This window comes from Phallusia mammillata, chromosome 7, assembly GCF_965637545.1.
Source record: "Phallusia mammillata chromosome 7, kaPhaMamm4.hap1.1, whole genome shotgun sequence".
Taxonomy (NCBI): Eukaryota; Metazoa; Chordata; class Ascidiacea; order Phlebobranchia; family Ascidiidae; genus Phallusia; species Phallusia mammillata.
In genome coordinates, this window is record NC_137258.1 from 13,852,187 (window position 1) to 13,871,078 (window position 18,892).

The following is an 18,892-nucleotide window of genomic DNA, read 5'->3' on the forward strand; positions in this document are numbered from 1 at the left end:
ATGTCAATTGTTCAGTTTTACCCTGTAGCCCCATAATTTACCCCACTAATCCCTAAAAATGGGTGAATTTAACAAACAATGGCTAGATTAAACAAGATTTGGATATTTGTTTGTTTACCTCCTACAGAATGATTGTTTAAGCAGAATATTTATTGAATGTTTTAACTTATGGCTCCAAACTTGATGATGGTTATCTCAGAATTTGCATTATTTACAACTTTACATGTGTGGGGACCCATACGTTTTTGCTTGCTGAAACAAACAAGGGTTAAAAAAAGCATAAAAACATAATTATATGTCTGTTGCTATTTCAGTGTGAAAATCAATAAATCCACAAAAGGTTTAGATCAGGGGTGTAAAACATGCGGCCCTGCAAGAGTTTTTGTGCGGCCCACGAAGTAACTTTTAGAATTGGCAATTGCGATTGTTGAGTCATTGTATGCCATTGTTTTCATACAAAGACATAAAGCACAGGCCAAGGACAGTGGTATTCAAACTTTTTTAAATCACAGAATGGCTGTTTTGCTATTCTCACATAGAGTTGTAGGACTTACGGTACAAGCTAAATAAAATTCCTCACTGCATTTCCACCTTTACTGCAACATTTAGGATTTATTTAACCTAGAAAATCACTTGTTTCCAAATATTAATAATCAAAGATCAGCTTGTGACATCACAGACGGGCTTAAGACATTCGATTATGCGGAAACAATTGTTCTATTGCAATACAAGTACAATTGTAACATAGAACCTCGGGCACCTAGTCTGTAATATCAACATCCTAAAAATGTATTTTGACATCGCAGGCTGCACTTAGTGCACTACAAGGCCGCATGTGGCATTTAGGCTGCAGGTTCCTCATGTGGCATTTAGGCTGCAGGTTTTTTTTTGATACCAAAAATGCATAGACAAACTTCACCGGAGAAAAAAGAAAAAAAATCACATAGTGAAATAACAAAACCCATAACAATAAAGCATGTAATTTGGACTTTCATATGTGTCATTAGTAGGGCGATTATTTTTTGACTTGTCTAAAAAAAGTCAAAAATTTGTCAATATTTATAGCATAGGTCAAAAATTGTCAAAATTGTTTACAAACTGCAATGTCCTGCTGTCATAGAGGTTACACTGTAAGTGAACTTTTCATTTTACACCTTGTAGCCTACTTTATACTGTTGTAAATGGCCCATTGTCTACTTAATCTGAATCATAAACTATTAAGTGAAATAATTAGGTTGATATGGTGTGATGCTCAACACACCTTAAAACGTAAATTTTTGATAGGTCGTAAGTCATTTTACGGCAGCTTAGGTTAAGTGCAGCTCTTGCTTCGGTTTTGCTTATGATACTTCATGTATCTTCAGTTTAGACAAATGTATTGAACAGTTTTTGTTGTGTCTTAGCTGCAGTTTTTTGGCAATGATTTGTAATTAGCTCAATTCCCTTTTCAGAATAGGCTAGGTCTGTGTTCAGATTTTTGCCTTTCTGTTAGACTTTTGAAAATTCTTTCGCTTTAGTTAGATTAGCCTGCAGCCATACTTAAACTTTTTCTACAACAATGCGTAATTTAACTACTTGAGTTCTTCATACGTCAAAAAAACGTTTTTAATGTCATTAGACTTATGAACAGATTCGTGTATGGTGTTCCACAACAAAAACATTTGCCGATTTCACAAACTAAAACTGAATGGTTTTAATAACAAATACAATATAAGCATAAAAAGAACCTTGTTCATCACATCCTTTTCTCCCAGCCCTGCCAGCCATTTGGTGTAATAAATGCACATCAAGCAATTTTCCATGGAAAAAGGGTGTTCGAATAATAACTCGTTTGGCAGGAAGATTAACACCTTAAATGAGAATGTGCTTTGTTTTGAATAAGTTTTTAGTTAATCCCCCTAATTTTTCAATAAGACCTGCTTTTTGCAAAAGCAGTTAATGGAAGTTACCAGATGATAGTGTAGAGGTAGCAACAAGAACATTAACATATCCATGTCGAAATGCTGTTTCAACTAAATCTCTTTCTTCCATTGTCAAACCTATGTATTTTTTACATAATCTGCATGTTATAAATTGGATGCAAAATCAATGGGTAAGTAAACAATAAATCACAAATAGACACCAATGCATACACAAGTCAAGGGCTATAGGCTGCTGCTTTGTTGCTAAAATTGCTGAATACACACCAAAAAATGGTAAAATACTATCCAATATATTCCAAACCAAAGCTAACCTGCATGGTGAAAAGCTACACCGACAGGTATAGTTATAAGCAGTATGTTATCCAGGCCCGCTGGTGTTTGCCGCAACTGTTCCAAAATCTTTGTTCTTGAACTTACATGTTCATCACAGTTGGTGTTTAATCTGTACAATTGTTTGATTTACATAGGTCAAAAAAAATTAAAACTTTTTAAAATTTAAAACATTAGCTTTTTTCAAAACTTTACCAGGCCTTAAAAATACAAATTTAAATCGCATAACTTTTCCAGGTTTTACATACCCGCGGGAACCCTGCACATCATATTTTATCTTGCATTGCAGTTGCATTGCTTTATTTAACAATATTTTCTCCTCGATCAATTACCCCAAGAATTTATTGTAAGTAAATAATTGTCACTTAAGCTTATTTGGTTAAAAATAAATAAGCATCTACATACACACTTGTATGGAATGATTGAGAAATGGTGCAAGATAAACTTTCACACCATTGCTTTGATGGACAAAAAATAAGAACGGATTGTCTGGCAGCAATAGTTTCATGACACAGTGATGTTATTTGTGTGTCTCCCATCTAACAAAATACAAAAGTCTTAAACATTGTATCCTTACTGAAGAGACAAAAAAGCCAAAACACAATTAGTGCTTAGGCATTTATGATACCCTGCAAAAACATGGAATTTCAGATTAACAGGTATTAACCAAAATTGTCTGTACAAGTCAATAACTTTAAGGCATCTGCACTATTAAACAAAAGTATGCAATATCTTACATCATAACTTTTTGTAATGCAAGCAACAAATTGTACTATGCCACAAGCTTACTGCACTTCAAAATGTATACATTTTCAGTAAAAATATACTCTATAAGATGTCACAGCTTAGTATACAGCAGTGGTCGGCAACCGCTGGTCTGCAGGCTGGTACTGGTCCAAAAGGAGTTCGTTACCGGGCCGTCTGATTTTTCAGGTTAAATGCTATAAAACATTTTGCCCATGAATCCCGGGATGATAAACTAATTTAAGCATTTTCATTGCTAAATATTTTCATTGCTAATCAGTTTTTTTAAGACCAGTCCGCGATAAATTTTCACTTACAAAAACAGTCCGAATTGCAAAAAAGGTAGCTGACCCCTGGTATACAGGATAACACACATCCAAAAACATATTTACCTGTTTAACATCGCGAATCTTTTTCAGTTTATCATCAAATACCTCATTTCCCACAACAATATATCTAGTTAGCGGGATTGACCTTAAAAAAAACACAATAGTAGCAAAACATTACATATTACCACATGCGTTACATTGAGTAACTAAGTGGTGCACCACCTTAAATTGTGCGATGGTGACATGCTGATATTTGTTCCTAGTTTAAACGTGGTCAAAAGAATTTTTCTTTCAAACAACAAAACAAGTTAAGTAACTTTTTAAACACAAGTTTTCCTAGGAAGCCTTAACAGTTGTATTACAGACACTATAAATTTAAAAGCAATTTGCAACAAGGGTATACATAATAAATTGTTTTTCGAACTTTGAAACCGTTTTCAATAGCATGTAGTCCTTAGTGTTTAACAATACTGTTTTGCCTAACTTATACATGACTTAAGTATTGAATCTTGAATTGATTTGACGAAAACAAAGAAGCTGTGTTATGACGAAAAAAACATTCTTAACTGTGTTTGTAATACCTACAAGTTGACCTTCAGTGACCTTATTCATTCCGCGGCCAAGATGACAGTCATTTAAAGACCATTTATCTTTTGAAAACGTCAAGTTTATTTTTTCATCTTTATGTCGATGAACAACGTTTTGCTTGACATATACAAAACCGAAGCACATTATCGAGTTTAAATTTCGTCTTAGGTATGAAACATGCGCCAAAACTGAAAATGCATGTGACAACTTAATAAAACAAAATGACATTGCTGCACAAATACAGCTGATTTCTAATCTCGAAACGACTGTCTCTACCGCTCTGCACTAGAATTCCTTATTTGTAAACCAAAAATCGTGAATTACTCCCTTGGACTTTTGTCTGCCTGACAGTGTTCACATATTATGGGCTGCAAAGGTTATTATTTGGCCGATTAAGGCAAACTAAATACTAAACGAGTAACCTACTGCAAACAATGGTTTAAATTTCAGCACATTGGTGCTTGTATTTCTGGCCTAAAACTAAAACAGATTATTTCGGGGTTTACCCCTTATGGGACGAATTTGTCTCGTCCACCTAATTCAAAACATCACATTTGACCACCTAGCGAGAAAAACTAACAGAAAACATTTTTTTTAATGAAACTCGTTGTCAAACTTATTTAATTTTTATCAGTTATATTGGAATAAAAATAATCGTGTGTACATGAAAGATAAATGCCTGTTCTACTGAGCAATTTTTTTCACAAAATCCACAAGGTGTACAAAATATGGGGGGGGGATGTTGTGTACCAAATTTGACCCATGTCACATGCACTACAGAAATGCATGTAAATGGTCACATGATCGCTAAAAAATAAACACAACATACTGCTACATATTGCATTTATCAACTACACTTTGTCATTTTGCACCATAATAACTAGTGGCATTGTAATGACAGCTAGTTATGCGTCAACCAATTACGTCATAACAGAAAATCTCCTGTAGAACGTCATACTATCAAAACCCTAAAACGTCGTAAAATCAAGTTTTTACGTTTTTTCAGTGTACAGACGAATCTGGTTAATCGCATAATCCGTTTAATTGCATCGGAATTAAAAATCCTAAAAAATCCTAAACGGTTAATCGCATAAACCGGATATTCGCATCGAGTTTCAACGAAATATGCAATTAACCGGATTGATGATCTCAGTGTGAAAGTCGAACAGGCAGAGTTTTTCGAATAAAAAACGAGGATATAATAGTGAAATTAACCGATCTATGCGCAACCTTAACCGAGCATTCCTTTTTAATATTGTGCACGCCTAAATGCATTCTACACCAAATAATGCATTTAATTTTAACGAGTCATTATCTCAAAGCCGTGCACATTGATCATTTTTTCGTTCGCTTATCTAATCGCCAATAGTGATATTACAAGCGTTTAAATAAAAGTTTAACGTGTTAAAAGCTGGCTGCAAAGACGCTGATTGTAATTTCTTGCTAAGTGCGAACAGCGTCAATTTCAAAGTATTAAACTATATTGAAATTTGAACAATGTTCAATGTAAACAAATGGCTAAAAATGTTTTCTGTTATATTGTTCATGACCCGCCAAACATGTAATGGTTTTAAAAAATGTTAGATCACAAGTAATCACTCTATGTTGTTTAGATTCACGTAATTGGTAACATGCCAATGATTGACATATTTTATGTCTTTTATTCGTGACCTTGCGCAACTTATCAGGTGGATCACCGATTAAGAGAGGCATTTGTTCCTCTAGCAACGATCGCACGTTGATCACGTGACAGTCACGCTGATCTCGCAGCTACAGTTTTGCTGAGTAAGCTAGACAGTAGCGCTGCAATCTGAGTCTTTAAAGGTTTTGTTACAATTAATTATTCTTTTTGTCAATTGGATAATGAGTTATAATAGATCAGGGGCGGGCAACATACAGCCTGCGGGCCGGATCTATTTAATAGCGATTCATGGCCCACCACGTGCTGTAAATTTGAGCACAAACAAAACAATAACTCAAAAACCGGCGAAATTTTCTAGCAATTTATTTTTAATGAGATACATGCTCCTGAAATTTGGCTACAAGATTCAGAGTTCTTTGCAAAAATTACGTTTTTCAAAACAAAGCGCATAATATCTACAGTATAACAAAACAGTAGAATCTATTCAAATGGCTGTGACCCATTGAAAATGTCTTGGTGGCCCAGCACTGGGCCATGGCCAACAGTTTGGGAACCACTGGTTTAGGTGGTCAAGAATCCGTTTTAAATCACTGGACCAATACGCGATTAATGTATCGATTCAGGAGTCCGGCCCGTCAAGTACTTCATTTTCCCATATCAAGCCCGCCGCCTGGAGAAGTTGCCCGCCCCTGTAATAGATACTGATGTAGCTCAGCACCATTGTGCTGTAGAATGTGCCGAAGTTGTAAGTTTGATCAGGTTTCGGTCGTGTACTTTCGGGTTTGGGATTGCTTACAAATATGCACCTAGCACTTTGCCGTTTAACGCGTTGGTTTGAACTAGAAAACGAAATTGGTCAGAAACAACAGGCCATTTTACGTGTATATTAGGCGAGAGGCCTGGCACATTTATAAGGGAAACTACCCAAAACAAGACTAAAACATCATAAACCGTCGTCATAGGGAAGTTCCCAAATTTAAATGTTGGGCCCCTTGGCTACAATGCGATGTAACCAGACATGGGGCCATTCGTATTCGAATACAGGTTTTGCCACCTTCGTGCTGTATTCGAATGATTTTGGCTTTCGTTCGATAGTGCATGAATACAATTCGAATAGTTGAAGTTAACTTTTGAACCGACAATTCATGAATACAAAAACTTGAGTAAATTTATTCGAATACAATTCGAATTGTTCTAGGTTTTTGCCAATCTAAGAATTTGCAAATTCGAATACACGATATTTTTTACGAATACAATTCGAATTGTTGTCGGCCTTTGGCAAGGTAACAATTCGTAAAATCGAATACATGACTACATTTGTACGAATACCATTCGAATTGTTGTCAGCCTGTGGCTACGTAACAATTCGCAAAATCGAATACATGACTACATTTTTACGAATACCATTCGAATTGTTGTCAACCTTTGGCAACGTAAGATACGTAAAATCGAATACATGACTACATTTTTACGAATACAATTCGAATTGTCGATTACCTCCAGAAGTAGTCGTGAATATTTTGCTACATATTTTTGAATTGAACAATTCGTGAATACAAATATAATTAGAACTATTAATTCGAATTGCTTCATCTCAAAAAGTACGAAGTATTCATGAATACGAGTACATGCCTTGGTTTATTCGAATAGTATTCGAATTACTTGTCGTTGTAGTTTGGTCAACAATTCATGAATACAAATACTTGACCCGTTTTATTCGAATACAATTCGAATTGCTGTCACTCAAAAATTACCAAAGTATTCATGAATTCGAATACAGTCATGCAGGTATTCGTAAAGTATTTGAATACAGGACGCAAGTATTCGACCCCATGTCTGGATGTAACACATCTTTTTTAATAAACCTGACCGCAAGAGAAAGCACAAATCAAGCGAACTGTAGCGTGTGCGCTAACCAAACACCAAACAAACAGCCCATGCCATAAATGTGTGATCGGTACGTGTCTAGGGCGACACTGGTGAGCATGAAACTTGATTATGTGAATGGAGTCTTGTTTCACAACAATGTAACAAAGCCAACTTTTCTAAGAAATGCTTGAGGTAGTTATACTATAAAATTATTAGCAAAAGTTTACAGTAACTATTATGCAACAGTTGTAGTAGTAAACTAGAAGGGTGGCTTAGCACACTTTCTCATTCAATATACACTATAACCTATTTGAAACGGTAATATATTCCCTGCACTTATTTTATATGGGTCCCATTTTAACCGTTGTCTTTTATAATCTTAGTTGTTTCTGCAGGCAGAAAACTCATGGGTCCCCCACACATACAAAGGTAAAGTCAATGCATTTCAAAAGATCACTATCAGTAGTTTTGGTGTTGTAAAAAAAACAATGACCAGTACTGGACTTAAATAATCATGCTATTAAAAGTACAAACTATGCAAATCTGAGTTAATTCAGACATTGTTTGAAGTTTGTCCTATTTAATGTTCATTTTTATAGGAAAGGAGGGGTGAATAATTGCAAAATGAAGTAAAACACAGCAATCGACACCAATAAATAGAAAATTCTACAAACTGTCCTAATTTCATTCAATTCCGAAACCGTTTAAAAATTCACCCATTTTAGGGGGCTAGTGGAGTAAATGTTGGAGCTGTAGGGTGAAACTTAACAATCAACACCTAAAAATTGCACAGTCTACTAACTGTCCAAATTTCATTCAATTTCGACATTGTTTACAAATTTCACCTATGTTAGGGGTTAATGGGGTAAATGGGGGGCTACAGGTTAAAACACATAAATCAACAACAATAAATAGAACATTCTACAAGCTATACGAGTTTAAGCCAATTCTACCACTGTTGAAAAAAAATCACCTATTTTCGGGGGCTGGAGGGGTAAATAAGTTTTGAAACTTCATTTAATTCTCACACTGTCACCCATAGGGTTAGTGGGGTAACTGATGGGGTTCCACACCCAAAAGTATAAAAAATTAAACCACAATGACCCAATCAACAACCACCCAAAATGTTATCCAAATCGGCCAATGTTTAGAATTTTGACCACTAGAGGTGTTTTAGCAGCATTCGTTAATGCTTCTAACGTCATCAGGCTCTTAACAGCCCCTTAATTTCCATGTGCAAAAGTCCACTAAGCAATGCATAAACATATGTTCTGTTACTTTTAGTACACCACAGAACTTTTTCGTTTATGGTGCGCAACAACATACAAAACGTTTCACATTTTTGGGGCTAGCAGGGTAAATACTGGGGCTATCAAATCAAACGAAGCAGATGACACATCTACATAACCATATCTAGCATCTGCGAAAGTTTCATACAAATCCACCAAAGATTTCATGCCAAAAGTGCATGGACAAACTTCACCAGAGAAAAAAAAGAAAAAACAACAACAACATAGTGAAATCAAGATGCGTCTCCTTCAGGGAAAATTATTGTGCATAAGATTTTATTGTGCGTAAGTTGCAACATTCTTTCCATTGTAATTCGTTATTGATGCTGTTGACGCCTTGCAGCAGACGAAACAATTAACACAAGCCCACACTGAAAGTGTTAATGGACGAATTACATTGTACCAACTAACAAAGCATAACTCCTAGATCAGGGGTGCCCAACCCGTCGATCGCAATCGGCTGGTCGATCTCAGACTGATATCAAGTCGATCGCGACTGATGTAGATAACAATATAACATATATAGTGGTTTTATAACACATTTTTGAGAAATATCCCTGTACATCAGTGGTTCCCAACCTGGGGTTCGCGGACCCCCAAGGGGTCCGTGAGATGGTTTCAGGGGGTCCGTGGAGGCAAACATTTGTAGTAGCATTAACAACAGTACAATATTTTTAAGTTCCCAAACCGTTTTTACAATCCTGTATATAAGTGCAAACTGTTTATCAAACCCTTGGATTAGGAAAACTTGTGATTGTTACCTCCATTGTGACATCACAACACACATTAACAATAGAATTCTTAGTGCTTTGTTTTAAGTATTGTACACTAGAAAATGTATCCCTTTTAGTGCATTGACTGCTACACTACAGTAACTTTATTGAGATTAAAGGACTTTGAAGGTTGAATAAAATTCTGCTCCCAAACAACGTATAATAATGTAAAATGCAAGAAACGAAAATAGACTAAATTACGTTGGGGGTCCGCGGACCGATAAAGTTTATAAAAGGGGTCCGTGACTACAAAAAGGTTGGGAACCACTGCTGTACATGGATGACCTTATTATGAGAATTATTCATCACATTATGTTGATATGTTCACACCACAAATCCTCAAAATGCTTGTTGTTATATCACAAAAGTAATAGTTGCAGTGGTAATTGTTACTTTGTACAAGTAGTTGCTCCCTTTATTTCAATTAAATGGGTGTATATGTCTAAACTTTTTTCTTAGTATTGGAATTTAAGGATTAGTACTGGATCAAGTTTACAAATAGCGCTCATTGCACTGTAAAACAAACCTTACCCAAACCACACTAACAACATAAAACTAGGTTGGGAAAAATGAGAGTTATCCTTTGTTGATCAACACGTTATGATTTTATATTATACAGATCCAGTTAATCGCATCATCAATTTGCCAAGGGCATTTGATGCGATTAACCGGATTATGCGATAATCCGGTTGCTATGTAAACAGTACATGCCGTTAACAAAAGTGGTCATTTTCACTTCCCCAGCTAAAACAAAGTTGCAGTGACGCTCACCTATGGCAACAGAGCAGTATTTTCGCTCTTGTGTTGTGGAGCATTGAAAAAGTAGTCTCAAGTCAAAACTAGATTTATTACTCTCAGCACAATGCATGACGTCATGCTTCCTAACTGTTGTGGCTATGGTGCAATCGCCTAAGTGTGTTGAAGAAACAGTAGAAACGCACACGCCACAGTCCGCTTGATTTGTGCTTTCTCTTGCAGTCAGGTTTATTTGAAAAGATGTGTTACATCGCATCGTAGCCAAGGGACCCAACATTTAAATTTGGGAACTTCCCTATGAAGACGGTTTATGACGTTATAGTCTTGTTTTGGGTAGTTTCCCTTATAAATGTGCTAGGCCTCTCTTAATATACCTGTTGTTTCTAACCTATTTCGTTTTCTAGTTCAAACCAACGCGGTAAGCGGCAAAGTGCTAGGTGCATATTTGTAAGCAAGCCCAAACCCGAAAGTACAAGATTGAAACCTGGTCAAACTTCGGCACATTCTACAGCGCAAGGGCGCTAAGGCGAGCTGCATCAGTTTCTATTATAACCCATTATCCAATTGGCAAAAAGAATAATTGATTTCAGCAAAACTTTAAAGAGATTGTGGCGCTACTTTCTAGCTTACTCCGCAAAACTGCAGCTGCAAGACTAGCATTTCGTTGAAAATCGATGCGAATATCCAGTTTATGCGATAAACCAGTATGCGATTAACCAGACGATTTTCTTAACAAATGATGGGCTATGGTTTGGGATTTTTAATTGTGATGCAGTTAAACAGATTATGCGATTAACTGGATTCGTCTGTATTACTTTTAAAAAAGAAACTGTATTATATGAAATCATCGTCCAGTGTTCAATAATAATCAGACCAGGTTGTAAAAAAATATATGCCCTTATTTACCCAAATGATCTTTTAAACTACACCGGCACACACTTACTCACCATAAAAATATGTATATCTAAACAGAAATACCTGAAAGATGTCTCAAATAGAGCTGCATCCAACCAACAAGATAAATCAAACAAGTTAGAAATAGTCGCACTGAATCCAATTATTTGCACATGCAAAGAACTTTTACCATCATTTTTTTTTAATTGCTGCATTTCAATGAACCTAAAACAATTTCGCATTTTACTTCAAACATACAGTTGACAATGTAACACAGTTATTAGTACATTGGAATTGTATTTGGAAAGACTACGGATGTAGTCAATGTGATTTAGCTAAATGTTGAACCAAAATGTTTGATTGAGGGTCTTTTTTATCAAAATCATCCATCGATTTAACAAAAAGTGCATTAAAAGAATTTGTTTACAAACCATAGGCTTACATTTATGATCCAAAAATAGGACTAAATTTGGACGGCATCTGTCTGCATTATTGCCACAAATGTGCTTACAGAGTGTGTGCATTTATGGAAATTGAGTTGGTATAAGTTAAAGCACAATGGCTGATTGCAACATGCCAGCAATTTCCACAACTTTTCTTGATACATGCTGTATGTTGCACCTTTATGCATTAAGTTTGTCCTTCATCCTTTTCTATTGGTCTATCTAATCGTCCATGCACAACTAAAAACGGTTAAAGGGCAGAAACAGCAAAAAAATGTTTGTCGTAGGCTGCATGGTAACATTATGTTTGTTGCAGCCCTCTAATAAGAGATATCGTAAAGACAAGAAAAAAACACTTTATATTTTGAAACTAACTCTGGTAGCACTGTGACTTCATGACCGAAAGTGTAAAAAATGTTTAGAGTGAAAACTGTATCACTACTGATCTGACAGGGTATTCTGCCTGAATAAAACACATACTTTCTTAAAGTTACTCTGTGGGGCCACACAAAAACTCTTGGGAGGGTGGGCTGCATGTTTGACACCCCCACTCTACAGGCTATCTAAATTCCATTCACTTCCAACACCGTTGGTAAATACTGGAGTTATCAAGAAAAAAGAAGTAGAATGCACATCTACATGACTAGGGATGTTCAAAGTAGAATATCAAATCCTTTGGATTCGAATCCAGACAGGCTATCTAAATTCCATTCACTTCCAACACCGTTGGTAAATACTGGAGTTATCAAGAAAAAAGAAGTAGAATGCACATCTACATGACTAGGGATGTTCAAAGTAGAATATCAAATCCTTTGGATTCGAATCCAGTTTGATTCAAATCCTTTTTTGCTGTTTATATCGGGTAATTGGAACCGATATAAATGTGTGCTCTCGCCGTTGGTAAAAATGTAAACACATGCATTACGTATCAATGTCGATGCCTGGTCATTGTACCAATTGCAAAAGATGGCAAGTGACTCGTCGCCGTTAAATACAACACCTTAACGCCAAGTCACGAGTCTCTACAACAACGCCATAACGACGGTTGTGCATTGGAGGCATAACGATTAGCGCACTTGTTACGCATCTGATCATTTGATTACGCTTCGTTAAACGACTTACCGGCGACTTTTTGCAACGTCTTACCAGCAACTAATTGATTTCTGACTTTGACAACAAAAAACATTTAACGGTCATGGCGTTAGGCAGCGATTGGAAGCAAGGGATTGTCTGTTAATATCGCAAAAACAGTGAAGGAATCCCAAACCATATGACGATTGGATCATTTCTTAACCCCATAAAAACGTGGTGAGTAAACGCTGCAAAGTTTACGTTTTGTGTTGCAAAGTCGCAGGTTTTTTAATTGGGATTTGAAAATTTATCACCCAATGTTCCAACTTTGTTTGCTAGGGTGCCTGTTTTTGCAGTTGTTTTAGGTTAATTTGTGCACCAGATAGTCTATGTCAGTCCTCCACCACCACACAAATCAAATTACCACAGCATGCTTACAACATAGTTACTTCTACTGAAGGCAATAAAAATCACTGAATAAAATTGTTATGATGAATTTTTAACCTTATGATAATTTTTCTGGCTTTGTGGATTTGGGGGCATTTAGTTTTAATGCAGTTGTTTTTCTTTGTTTTGGTTGGTTCTTTTTTTACACTATAAATGAAAAATATGTTTTATAATCTATTAAACTGGTCTTCGTTGTTGTCAAAATTAATAATTGCACAGTCAAAAATAATATAAGAATTGGATTCGATATTCTAGATTCAAAACAGTTATTCTAGAATACCCAATTATTCTACTTTGAACATCCCTATACATGACTATATCTACCATCGGATGTGAGTTTCGAAATCTGTCTCCTACAAACAAGGTAGCCCATAATAGACAAAACAATGTAATACAAACCTAAGCTTAGTTAACATCAGTTCAAGCAAATATCCTCTTGATTCATCACCAATAAAATGCAGCTCATCAACAGCTAATATGCCTATAAATATACCAGTGATAAGTCAACAGTTTTTGGACATACATAGCTCTAGACCTGAGATTTTCAAACATTAAAGTTGTGACACACTTACAAATTACCTTTAGTTGGCAGCACACTTCATCTCCACAATTTCCAATTAAAATGCAATAAATTTTTTAATTACCATTTTTACAAATTCACACAGTGTGCATAATAAAGTTAGGTTAAAATGTTAACAACCATTTAGTTGGTGCTTTTAGTTCCAGCATATCTAAGTTGAAATCATGTTTTTAAGCAGACTATTCAGTCAATCCTATAAGCCAGGGTTGGGCAACCTTTGTCACTGTGAGGGCCAATTATATGTCAAAATTGGATCGAAGGCCGCACATGTGCACCACACAAAGTGATTTTGCTTTGTTTCTTACCAAATATGCTTAACTACAAGTATAATTCGTATTTGATTCTAGCCACATTTTGACAGATCGCAGAAAACTAGCATCAGGCGCATTAATCAGCTAAAAAAATATGTAATAATTGGACTCATTTGCCAGTACTTTTGAAATCCAAGCATCTCTGCGGGCCGCACAAGCTTTAATGAAGGGCCGCAGATTGCCCACCCCTGCTATAAGCAAAGCAAGTAATTTTAACAAAATCTTTGCACTTAACATTGATTGATTTGGTTGCATTAAAGTTTTGTGAAAAAAATTAGACCATTTTTTTAAAAACATTTACGTACTCAATTTATGTATCAAGTCATCCTGTATTAATTTGTTTATTAAACTGTTTGCCTTTTCTATTGTGCAAACAGCAATATCCACTGATGCTATGCCACCAGGCGGTGAAACTCCACCCATAAATCCATCAACAATTATGCCAGTCCCACTAAATAGTTGTTGAAGCCAAAATAATTTCTCCCTGCAACCAAATACAACTCTTTGCAATATACATGTTTAAATCAGTCTACTTGCAAGTTATTTTGGCCTATTGCAACAAAATTATCCAACCGTTCAATTTGTGAAGCATTTTAAAAATGCTATTTAAGTTTTCAAATTATTCTGTGTTTCTTAAGCCTGTTCACTGTGCCGCAACATTATTATTCGTGCACAACATAATTTCAAGTGTAGATAAAGCTTATGTTTTTTTCTTAAAATAGAAAGCATAATGTTTTTCTTAAAATAGAAAGCATGGTAAAGATTGTATGAAAACGATGTTTTGTACTTCAAAAACTTTATTGAAAACAGGCTTGTTATTTGGTAACAACACTTTCCAAACCCATTTTGAAAGTTCATTTAACGCAGCCAATGTTTCATAGAACAATTCCAGAGATAGAAAAAAAAGGTAGAGACAGTAATTTTAAATTCATGGACAAATAATATATGTTTGCCAAATGATCGTTTATCACCTGGCCACTGAAATGTAAGGAAAAACCAAAATTGCTTTTCCTTCCTTACTTAACATCTTTTTCAAAAGAATCATCTCAATAATGAATGTTTTCCCAGAACCAGTTGGAGCCGAATACACCAAGTTTTTTTTTCCATCTGAAAAAACAACAAATTGTTTTTGTAGTTTTTGTACAACAAATTACACACAGTCAAATGGGGTAAAAAAAGTGCGGTAAAAAAATAATCCCCTCACAGCTAAACCAAAAAATTAAATAGATTTAATTATTCTGTGCTCAAATAATAAGCTATAAATGGGGTAGCAAAAAAGCTATAAATAGGGTAATAAAAAAATTACCTAGTATTGTGTTTTATAACACAATTTTTTTTATTTTCAACCTGTCACTTACATTTTTTTAATGTTTCCTATGTCTGCTTTTTAACCCAACACTGTTTTTGCACCTTTTTTAGGTTAAAAACAACAACAGTTTTTGTCAAATATATTTTTTAAATACATAATTATAAAAGAACTCCCATCAACTTTATTTTAATGCCCACTTGACTATATTGGTAACTGTTAACAACAGTCTTTATTATTTCAATACCAACAACAATACTAGAATAGCGGTTTTCCTATATATTGCTGGGTTATATATACTACATCATATTTAATGATGTATCACATATTCCATTTACTATATTTATAATGGATATATATTTGGCACCTACATTTCATTGGGTCCCTATCTTTTTCCTGGCACTTTATAACCTAATTGTTTCTGCAAGCATAATCTAATGGGTCCCCACACATATGCATATGCGATTTGGTAACAGTAAAAATAGGGCACAATCACTGTTAGATATTTACCAATTTACTATACACATCATTTGATCTACATATATGATTGTTTTTGCAAGCAAAAACGAATGGGTCCCCATATGCGCGTTTGTGCGGATTTATGGTAAACAAACATCCTGGTTATTTTTAGATTCTTAAGGACAAGCTTAACCAACTTTAGCCTTAACCCAAAAAGTTTTGTCCGTATTGTTTTTGCATCATTATTGTCATATAATTACAAAAAAACAGTAAATAGGAAAAAATAACAGGAAATACTTTCAATTTATTCTCATGCTTTGACCTTGATATTGTCGTTCAAGGTCAGTTTTTAAACACAATTTTCCAAAACTTAAAATGAGCTTGATAACTTAATAAAACGACATAGCATAGGTGCGCAAAAACAGTTGATTTCTAATCACCGACACGACTGCCTCATAAAACGGTCCGGACGTCAAGCTGAGCACTCGCTGCATTTCACCCGCCTTAATCGTAAACAAGTGAATTACTCCCTTGAGAGTTGATACTTCTATCTGACTGAGAAAATGGTCACGTAACGACTGCGTTCATGCGTGAAGCAGAGGCATTTTTTTCTATGCGCCACTATGGTCAATCACTCCCATTGCGTCAGCTGTGCACTGAGCGACAGGCAAATACGGTCATGACGTCATACGCATCGCCTGTCCCTGCCGTGACCCCGCAGCGTTAACGTTTACAGCGCAATATCACTAACACCGTATCATCTCAATTCCAACCAGAGAGAAAATGGTCAATTGACGACTGCGTTCATGCGTGAAGCAGAGGCATTTTTCCATGTGCCACTATCGTCAATCACTCCCATTGCGTCAGCTGTGCACTGAGCGAGCACAAATATGACAGAAGACAGCATGTAAAAACATATTTTTACTATTACTGAGCCGATTGCACTGAAATTTTTACCAGCCAACAAGGAGCACCCTATCCACAGCTGTTAAAAATTTCAGCAGGTTAAGTCTTGTATTTCTGGCCTCAATAACATGTGAACAAACAAACAAATATTTGGGGGTAAAGGGGTGAAAATGGATATATACAACTTCAAGTTTCAAAATAGTTTAAAATACGCTGCAATGTACCAATCAAAAAGTATGAAACTCCAGAAATATCTGCTTTAGCAAGTATAGCCGTTTTAAAAATTTCACGTTTTGGGGGGCTGTGGGTGAACCGAGGGGTCAAAATTCACATGGACCATCTTTTGACCAATATCTATAATAAGAGTAAATTTGAGAAAGTTTGAACCATTCTTTCTTGACCAAAACGTGGGAACAAATCTGCGTTAAAAAATTCACGTTTTGGGGGGCTGTGGGTGAACTGAGGGATCAAATGAGGTCAAAATTCACATGGACCATCTTTAGACCAATATCTATAATGTGTGTAAATATGAAAAAGTTTGAACCATTCTTTCTTGATCAAAATGTGGGAACAAATCCGCGTTAAAAATTTCACGTTTTGGGGGGCTGTGGGTGAACCGAGGAATCAAACGGGGTCAAAATTCACATGGACCATCTTTAGACTAATATCTGTAATGTGTGCAAATTTGAAAAAGTTTGAACCATTCTTTCTTGACCAAAACGTGGAAACAAATCCGCGTTAGAAAGAAAAAAAAAAATATATAAAAAATATAGACAAAAACAATATGTGTCCCCTTCAGGGAAGGGGACCCATAATTAATAACAATAATAATAGAAAAACCAACCTAAAACTTCTGGAATATCCAAACATTCTTTTTGCCATCTATACATGTGGCTGAAACCACTCTGGTGGTAACATGCCAAGATATTAGCAGGCAAAGACCATGATTCTAAATCTAGTCCTTCCATGACCTACATTGTAGCTAACAATTGTGTTTGAGCAAAAGTTTAACAACTGAAACATAATAAAATATCATCAAAATTATATCGCACTACATGAAAATCAAACTACAGTGACAAAAATATTTTATAGAATCCAAATTTGAGATTCATGGGTCACAAACTATCCGGTCAAGCACATTTGTGTGGGTCACAAGCTATCCAGTCAAGCACATTTGTGTGGGTCACAAACTATCCGTTCAAGCACATTTGTGACAATAACTAATTTGTAAAATACAGTTTTTATGCCATGACTAAGGTTAGTTCGGCTAGCAAAAAGTTGTATTATCCATATATTTGGAATTTGTAGAACTTTATATAACAGTGGCATAGATTTCCCTTTTGTGTTTATAATTGTCCAGCATTGAACTAATTTACTTCTTATACAGTGTATATTTTGTAAATCACGATACATCAATTGCTTTACATTAGCCATTAGCCCCACTTTAACTGCAACTACTCTTGGTTTTTAAAAGATAGACTGCAGCTGTAATCGAAAAAGCAAAAGCTTAGAAGGAACAGCGCCATCAAGGCAATTCAAGGACAAAATAAAACAAAATTGTTTGGGCCACGCAGTTCCCAGCACTACTGCGCCTTAAAGATCAAGAAGTATTATACACAACTGCATACATTTTACTGAATCGAAAGTGTGACGTTACACCATAGGCGTAGAGTTTCAAAAAATTTTGTGGGTGCAACTTTTGATCACTGGCGTCGATACCTATACCATGTGCAGCATCTGTACCTGTGTGAAACTAAACACCGATACCTTTAGCCTGTAGTTTCTATCACATTGTTTTGCAAATTGTCACTTGTCACAATTCAATCGTGAGGTTGGGACGTTTGCTGTGCTCCTTATAACATATGCACGTACGGAAAGGACGATTTGCAGAATCAGCTGTTTTAACAACGATTTAGTTTTTTAGAAACCTGTTACGACAGAAAATAAGATTACAAGTGATTCAAGTTTCAAATATAGCAGGGTATGTATTGTTGACTCCTAAACTGAAGACACCTTGGATCTAGTTTAGGCCGTTGCATATAGATATTAAACGGGTTAAGGAATTATTAATGCAGACCTGCACAACAACATCTAAAGTGGTTAAACTCCTTGCATTGTTTAATGTTGGCACAAGGAATTTATTAACTAAAAAAACACATTTGTTTAGTGCAGGATGATTCTGAGTCAAAAATAAAAGAAAACGGTACTCTAAATGCCATGTTTATGTTGCTAT

At 35.5% G+C, this 18,892-nt stretch overlaps 1 protein-coding gene across 6 annotated transcripts in view; it reads right to left on the reverse strand.

Moving 5' to 3' along the window:
* The window catches only part of LOC145237745 (DNA polymerase theta-like), a 48,782-nt gene extending 30,188 nt beyond the window's left edge, over positions 1-18,594 (reverse strand). For 3 of the 6 annotated variants that reach the window (XM_080100721.1, XM_080100719.1, XM_080100718.1), the window contains exons 1-11: positions 18,427-18,590; positions 17,504-17,673; positions 14,960-15,095; positions 14,294-14,472; positions 13,497-13,578; positions 11,221-11,361; positions 3,389-3,470; positions 2,658-2,791; positions 2,234-2,364; positions 1,950-2,039; positions 1,728-1,850 (exon numbers count right to left, since the gene is read on the reverse strand). In XM_080100721.1, coding sequence (XP_079956847.1) covers positions 1,728-1,850; positions 1,950-2,039; positions 2,234-2,364; positions 2,658-2,791; positions 3,389-3,470; positions 11,221-11,361; positions 13,497-13,578; positions 14,294-14,472; positions 14,960-15,095; positions 17,504-17,627 — 1,222 coding nt within the window. In that variant the 5' untranslated portion in view covers positions 17,628-17,673; positions 18,427-18,590. Of the gene's footprint in view, positions 1-1,727; positions 1,851-1,949; positions 2,040-2,233; positions 2,365-2,657; positions 2,792-3,388; positions 3,471-11,220; positions 11,362-13,496; positions 13,579-14,293; positions 14,473-14,959; positions 15,096-17,503; positions 17,674-18,426 lie in introns of those variants that run through there. The other 3 variants (XM_080100723.1, XM_080100720.1, XM_080100722.1) reach the window with 3 other exon arrangements.
* Positions 18,595-18,892: the final 298 nt, after the last annotated feature.